Raw genomic sequence first — 8,595 nt, forward strand, 5'->3', positions numbered from 1 at the left:
AAGATCTCTACCGTCTTCCGGAAGATCTCTACCGGCTTCCGGAAGATCTCTACCGTCTCCGGAAGATCACTACCGTCTTCCGAAAGATCTCTACCGTCTTCCGGAAGAGCTCTACCGGCTTCCGGAAGATCTCTACCGTCTTCCGGAAGAAAGAGACCTCTTTGTATTGAAACTCGCGGCGACTTCCGTCTGCGGGATCTTCCGGAAGTTTATTCCGCCTGTTTTTTACAACTTCCGGAAGAGGCCAACCGGCAGATTGCCTTGGTAAGGGGTGGGGGTCGTCGGTGGGTGGGGGTGGTCGGTAGGGGTGGGGAGGGGGTTTTCCCATCACGTGACCGATTGGCGCACGTGCCGTCACGTGACCCGCGTTCCCACCAATTACGTCATGGGAGTTTCCTCGCGGTCTGGTTACGATGGAACCGTGCAGCACCGTCTCGTATTTCATTAAATCACCCAGATAACTTTACATTTATTAAATAAACGCGACAACATCTCGGTATTATCAGACAATGAAATTATACACTTCGGGATTTTCCACAACATGTCACCATTATACCATGAGAAAAAAATCAATAAAAATTGATAACGTCGCTAATTTAATTGCACCATACGAAACCAAAACAACTTTTGCCATTCCGCAAATGGCACGTGGCCATTGAACGCCTCTCGCCCAATCAGCCGCGGGGGCTTTCGCCTGCCCGCCCCCACTGCGCTGGGCCAATCAGCGCTGTCCCCCACCCCAGCCCATGCGCACTGGGGAATCTGAAAGGGTTGGGGGGGGGGCAAGGTGACCCCCAGGTAGGGCGGGGGGGGGCAAGGTGACCCCCAGGTGGGGCGGGGGGGGGCAAGGTGACCCCCAGGGGGGGGGGGGCAAGGGTCAAGGGTCGCGGCGAATCGACTGAGAGGGGCCATCCGTCTTGCATCTCGCACAATCTCCTCGTTCTCGTTACAATTGTATTGTCTGAACCGGTCATTGGGACCACCCGTGGGTCGACTCAGCCTCAAGTTAGTACTTGGTGCGATGTGTGAACTCACTGGGGAGACAAAGGCGGCCGGGCGTGGGGCTGGCCACGCACCTCGCCGTGTGCCACAGCGCTGGCCTTCATAGGTGCTACTCGCAAACATCAATTGTCCCCAACAGTTTATTGCAGGTTACTGATGGACAGCCAGTTTTGTTTTACCAGGTTTAGCTTTCTACCAGGTTTAGCTTTCTTTTTTCACACTTTTGTTATGTAGGCTAGGCGTAGTCACAAACCGAACCTCTCCATAATAAAGGCTCAGTCTTTTGTTATGCAGTCTATTCATAGTCTCAAACCGCACCTTACCATAATAATAAAAAGTGGGCCATTCCTGCCCCCCCCCCTCAACCATTATATATACGGAGTGGTATCTCCTGTAATCTCTCATTTACTTGATACAGCTGTCGGGCTGTGACGGTTCCACCTGAAGACGGAAGCTTGTGTTGCCTCTGAAACGTCGTGATTTTTATTTTATTTTACTTTTATTAATTTTAATTTTTTACCTACGTGACTTTACCGAAAAAACCTAAGAATATAGTCTTTTAAAGGCAATAATTATGCTAATTACATTTATATAGTGCTTTTCATTAAGGGGCCGTCCATAAATGACGTCCGCACCTGGGGGGGGGGGGGGTCAGACATTTGTGACGATGTGTGACGAGGGGGAGGGGTTTGAGAAATGTGACGTCACATCAAAATGCGCAACTTTAAATAAATACTAGCATAAGTACCCGGCGTTGCCCGGGTGAAAAATATATTTCTTAATAACCTTACATATATACACAGATGGGCTGCTACCCCCCCCCCCAGCCACGATCTCCTGGGCCGCTGTGCAGTAATATGTACGGCCTATAGTGTGGTGGGGTGTCGAGGCCTAGTACCGTGCAGAGCCTCCGGCCTCGCCTAAATTGCCCACGCGGCTGAGGCTGGGTACAGGGGCCGTTACCCCCCCCCCCCCCGCGCTACAATAATACTGTGTAATCGCTATAATTTTATAATCTACCGACCCTATAATAGTAATTGCACACATTGTGGTGGGGGGGGAGTGAAGAGGACGTGAAACTTTGATGAATTTACCTCGGAGTCGCGTGTTATTGCGTGCGCATATTTTTAACGGGAATTAAAAATGGCGTCCACCCCGCAGCGAATGCGTCGCTACCCGTTGCCAGGGGCAACCGCCGTCCAATGAAACTGCGTATGGTCCGGCGACACACAAACAGACAGATTTGCGATTTTATATATATAGATAGACAACACGTTCTACTTACATTTTGATTGAAAGCTTTCGTGACTGCAGGGATTCATATTCTTGGTTCTTTCGGTAAAGTCACGTAGAAGGGAAATAAAATAATAACAAAAGAATAAAATATATTATTTTATTATTTCCTGTTCTACTTAATTAAATAGACTTTTTAATAAATGTTTTGACCTACAACATCAGAGTGCAGCGCCACATTAAATACGCACTAGAATGACAATAGTTTAAAGCGATTTGAAGCATGTTTTATTTTGGGGGGGGGGCAGAGCTTTGTGACGTCATATTTGAGGGGGGGTCAAAAATAGTCCAAAATCGCGTGACGTCATTTATGGACGGCCCCTAAGGGCACAGAAGCAGCAGCAGACAGTCAGCATAAAAATAACTACATTTTTAGAACCATTGGTGAAATGAACTAAACGTTTAATAAGTGGAAGCATATAAATAGATTTCCAGGCGCCTTTGAAAAATGTCCACAGACTCAGAGATCGCTGATATCTCGTGGAAGAACACCCATAGACAAAAATCTCGACCTGGGAATGCAGAGAAGATCTGCATCCCAAGATATTAAGGGAGCGTTGTTATAAGTGTCACCTCGGCTATATATTTGTGACAAATCTCCGCTTGCTAGCCCTGTTCGAACAAAAATTAAAGAAAAAAACATACAACGACCAAAGATAACATGAATATACTGTCGTTATCGAGCTGTGTAAACCCACATGGAATTGTATTGGTGTGGTAAATTTATACGTGTATAAGAGTCATTTTGTCACTCGATTGATGGGTGAATTTGTAATTTTGTTGACCCTAGGGTCGCTGTTGCAAATGAGACTCTGGTGCTGGTCTTTTGAGTTCTCTCAAATAGTTAATCATCTAAATAAAGTCCACACATTTGAGCTGGGGAGGGGGGGGGGCTATATCACCATAAGCTGGTCAGTGTGGAAAGCTGAAGGCTGGGAGCATTAGGCGTGGGAGCATAGAAGTTATCCACAATATCGGTATTTTTGGGTTCGATCGCATACATTTAAATGTGTCGTTAAACCCGCCACCACCCGACACAGTCAAATAGTAAGGTTTGTCACGACGGGTTTAACGACACGTTTATAGTAATAGGTTCTTACCCTTTTATCTGACACCTTTACACAAGGGATCATGTTTGCAATGATCCCTTGTATAAAGGTGTCAGTTTTGGTGCCAGATAAAAGGGTAAAAACCTATTACTATATCTTGCTACTGGCAAAGGAGGTCTCATAATGACACGTTTATATTTACGCAACCCAACCCCCGCCCAAAAACAACCCCTCTTATACTCTTAGCGTTTTTCGGTAAAGTCACGTAGGTAAAAAATAAAAAATAATAGAAATAAAAAATAATAATAAATAATAGAAATAATAATAGAAATAAAATATTTTTATTTCTATTATTATTTATTATTTCTATTTTTTTACCTACGTGACTTTACCGAAAAACCTAAAAGTATGAATCCTTGCAGTCACGAAAGCTTCAAATCTAGAACCCCTCTTATGGCTAACATTACTCGCAAAAGCCTCCTTTACGGTGTTAAAGCCTCGAAGTCACACATCAAGAGGAGACTGCCCCCTGCTGCCAAACCAACGCATCGCACGCCACCACTCAACTCTGGGGCTGGCGCTAGAGGTCAAATAAACCTCTGAGCTGGCAAGGCGAGCCGAGCGCGTTTTTTTAATGTCACAACGTCACACTCGGCTCACCGTCCGATTGAGGCCGCGATCTTTTCACCACCTCCTGCCACCTTCGCCGACATGGCGAGCGACCCGAGCGCGGATGTCCGCCTCCGTCGCCAGCAGATCTTCACCCTGCGGCGGCAGTGGCTGCGTGACCAGGAGCTGAGCCCCCGGGAGCCCGCGACGCTGCCCGGGACGCGGCCGGGCCCCGTGGCGGCGGCCTGGGCGAGGTTCCTGCAGCCCGGCACGGCGTGGAGGCTTCGCGTGAGCGGCTCCGCACGGCTCACGCAGGAGACGTTCTCTCGCAACGCTCCTCGCGATGATCACTTCCACCACCTCCCCTGCCTGCCCTGCCTGCCTCTTGACGCCTTCGCCCGCGTTCGCTGATTATCTAAGCGCCTGTCGAAGGCATCCACCGTCAGCTGCACGCTAACCCCCCAAGACATTCACCTCCACTCGCTCGGCTTTAACCCTCTGAACGTGACCTTCACCGTCTCTCACTCACCTCGACTCGCAACCCCTTCGCGTCCACCTCCGCCTACATCGACCCCTTCATCCTCACCGCAGTGCGATTGTGGCTACGCGACCTCAACTATGGGGCAGTTTAGGTTGGCTACGTGCGGTGCGAAAGAAGTTAGACACATATACACGTGAGACATCTCGTGAACCGATGTCGTCTGTGCGCCTTCAGCGGAGGAGGGGCAGCAAACCCACACGAACTCCCTCTTGAGAGCCCTCGTCGTGGTTAGCGGACCTCGACAAGGACATTCGGCTCTTGCACATACGGCCATAGGCAAGACTAGATGAGAACCATCACCTCCACTCTTAACAGCAACCCTCCCTCGCAGCCACCCTACCCCTCACCTCCACTGTCACTCATCCTGACCTTTAACCTCCATGCGATAGTTTTGATGTTTTGATGCTGTTGATGACGGTGTTTGCGTTTATGATGGGATGTTTTGTTATTATGGCGATTATGGTATTGATGTTAATGGTAATTATGTCGATGGTATATTTGGATGTTGATGGTGTTAATAATGGTGGTGGTAATGTTGATGGCAATGGTTTTGATGTTCATGGTGATGGTGGAAGTATTGAACGATAGTATTGGTGATGATGATGGTGGTGTTGATGTTGTTTGCAGACGTACCGTGCGGCACAGTCGCTCTCGTTTGGGTTTCGCTTTGTTCTGGTCCCGGCCTGGATCGTTCACTACTACTTGAAATACCACGTGGCCACGGTGTGAAAACAACAACCACCACACAATTTCACTACTACCACCACATGCACCACCACAACCTCCACATTTACAGCCATCACTACAATACTAGCACAACCACTACAATACAACGACAACCTCTACAATACCATTTTGACCACAGCAACCACAACCACTACAACTACAATCTCATCACAACCACAGCCACCAATGTTACGACAACCACAGTTACCACTGCAATACCACCACTATACCAGAAGCATCACTGCAATACCACCACTATACCAGAAGCATCACTACAATACCACCACATCCATCAGAGTACCATCACAGCCACCAATTCGATACCACCACTACTATACCATGACAACTGGTTACCACAATGCCACCTCTTTACAATTATACCAAGACACTAAATATAATTACATTCACACTGACCCGTAACAATACACACAACCACACAACAAATCATAACAACTATAAGCACGAGCACACAACAATCATAACCACAGTATAACCTCAACAATTATCACATGAAAACAATCACCACAACATCCAAACATCACTGTTACACAGCCACAACATTCACGACAAAACACAAACACGGCTAAAGTCACAGCACATGATTACAATACCGGCAATACAAAATTACATACAAGTGCATCTGCATTACAACCACATCAACATCTACCACGACCACACGACACGACCATATTAATCATCTACTGTATATTGATGTTGTTGGAGTGATGTTAATGATGTTGATAATGTTGATGTCGTTGCAGGATGTACCATACGGTCATTGTCGCACCAAACCTAGGGTTTACCCGGTGAGTATGCATGCCTCTGTGTTTCCCTGTGAGTAACTGTCTTTGTGTTTCACTGTGTTTTACTGTCCGTGTTTATATCTGTGTGGGAATATGTGGATGTGTATCCATGTGTGTTTTTTTGGGGTGTTTCTGTATGTCTGCCTGTGAATGTGTGCATATCTATACTGTATATGGGGAGCAGTAGTGTAGCAGTTGGCGTGCTGCACTACGAACCCAGCCCCCGAGTTCAATTCCCACTCACGACCAACACTAGTGATGATTATCTGAACTGGTCTTGGGCCTCCCCTAAGTCGACTCAGCCTCAAATGAGTACTTGGTGCGGTGTGTCAACATCGACCACTTGGGAGACAAAGGTGGCCAGGCATGGTGTAGCCACCCACCCCCACATGTGCTGTGCCGCCCCTAATAGGTGCTCACTAACCGCACTGGCCTCAACAGTCTGTTAAGACTTTTTGTATATGTGTGTATATTTTGGTGTATTCATTATGTGTATGTGTGTGCTGCAGGGTGACACAATTGTGGAGACTGGGGAGGTGATCCCTGAACTGAACATCCCCCACGCCGATCACCACTGAGACCCCTGTCCATCCCCTGGAACTCGACAAGTTGGGGTCAAGTAGCCAAGGGGGGGGCATAAAGCAAATTGAGGGAGCACAGCACATGGCTAACCACCCCCCCATACACTATCGTAAATGTGTTGTGGGGAGGGAAGCTGCCCCTGCTGCCCCCTATGTATCTACGTCTGCGAGTAATGCAAAACCCACATGCAGTGGCCTACCTTAACCATCGTCATCACCAACATCGTATTGATTGGAGAATTTAAATAAATGAATTCTAACTTAACATCTGTGGGTGTGTCAGACTTGTTTTCTGAGCAATGGAGAGAGAAAGGTGTGATGGGGGCTACGGTGAGGGTTCGGATGGGAGGTTAGATTTAGGATTTGGGACGGTGATAGGATTAGTGTATGGTTTATGATCAGAGTTTGTTAAGTTGATTGGCATAGGGTCAGTGCAGGGCATAAAGATATTAAGGTTGGTTAGTGTTTGGGTTAATGTTAGGATTTGGGTAAAGTTTATGATTTGGATAGGGATGCAAAATACCACAGAGTCCATGCTAGGGTCAGGATTCGAGTTCAGGTTAAAGTTTGGGGTTAGGATTAAGATAGAGTAAGAGTCAAGGTTATTAGTGTATGAATCAGGGTTAAGGATGGGGTCAGAGTTAGGCTTTTAGCTGTTAGGGTAGGTCCAGTTTAGAGTTTGGGTCAGGGTTATGAATAAGATAAGGATTTTAGCTGTTAGTGCCAGGGATAGCTTCACAATTAGACTCAGGGTGGAAGGTTGTGTCAATTTCTTGGCGATTGATTATTGCTGGGCTGATTACGATTATCCCCGGCAATTAGTGCTGAACGAATCTTCCAATAATCGTATTTGAATCCCACAATTCCACCCGACATCCCTGCAGGAATCCTGTTTCTTCTTTGGGTGATACCTGTGTTAGTACTGTGGGATCCTAATATAAGCGATTCTACCGTTGAAGAAATGCTGTCCTCCGCTGACCTCGTAGTCCAGAACTCCCCTCAGTTATCTATGCTGTCGATTGCTCACGTCCAGGTTCAAAATCTTGTTCTTTTCCACCACCTGTGACTCTTGTCTATATACATAATAAATATGCCTATTCCGATATTTCCTGTCGGGACACGATATTAATCCAAATTGTATGTCTTGTGTATCATGCATTAGGCTCCCATTCATTTTAATGGAGATGTTTGAATCACCATTGAAATTAATTGGAATTTCATGGACAATTCCTAAGCTGTCACAGAATCCCAATTTATTCAATGGAGATTCGTGTGTATCCATACAAACAAGTGGGATTATTTGATAGCTTGAGAATCATTTGGTGGAATCTAGATTTGAAGCTTTCGTGACTGCAGGAATCCATACTCTTTGGTTCTTTATTTTTTTTTGCTTGCTGTGGTTTTCCCACCTGATGATGATTGATTGTGTTGCAATCGAAACGTCGTGATTAATTTCATACCTACGTGATCTTACCGAAATAACCAAAGAGTATTTGGTGGAATGTTAATCATTTCAATGGACAAGCAGGAATCGCCATTGAATTGAATTGTTATTCTCCGACAGTCTTAGGAAACGTTTGTGGCATCTCTACTAATTTCAATGGCAATTCGTGCTTCATAAAAAATAAGATTGTGTTGCATGATCCTTATGATGTTTATAAATCCCAGTCAGTAGAAACATTAATGGCGAAGCAAGAATCGCCACTGGAAACTGTCAGAGAATTGCCATTCATTGTAAGCTTTGCTTCTCCAGTGGTTATAATTGGCTGCCTGACACAGCAGAACACGATTGCCATTCAGCAGCAAACGCTTTGGCAATTCCTGCATAGAACACCCTGGCGATTCCAAAGATCTCACAATCCTGTTAGGAATCCTATTTGATTCCGAGCATTGAAGTGCAATTCGAGGTGAGGGTTCATCGGAATAGCCCAACACCGCTGCTGCTCACAGCTCATTAAAATCATCACAGGACAGCGTGTGACAAGGACAAT

General features: G+C 46.3%; 1 protein-coding gene across 1 annotated transcript; it reads left to right on the forward strand.

The window, feature by feature from the left end:
- The first annotated feature begins 3,951 nt into the window (after window positions 1–3,951).
- On the forward strand, window positions 3,952–6,869 carry LOC144740165 (NADH dehydrogenase [ubiquinone] 1 beta subcomplex subunit 6-like). The gene is made up of 4 exons (XM_078623039.1): window positions 3,952–4,241; window positions 5,122–5,217; window positions 5,982–6,026; window positions 6,533–6,869. Exons 1-4 carry the CDS (start codon window positions 4,056–4,058, stop codon window positions 6,599–6,601), a joined length of 396 nt encoding a protein of 131 aa, XP_078479165.1. The 5' UTR covers window positions 3,952–4,055; the 3' UTR covers window positions 6,602–6,869.
- Window positions 6,870–8,595: the final 1,726 nt, after the last annotated feature.

This window comes from Lampetra planeri, chromosome 3 (assembly GCF_965212315.1).
Source record: "Lampetra planeri chromosome 3, kcLamPlan1.2.h2, whole genome shotgun sequence".
Lineage (NCBI taxonomy): Eukaryota > Metazoa > Chordata > Hyperoartia > Petromyzontiformes > Petromyzontidae > Lampetra > Lampetra planeri.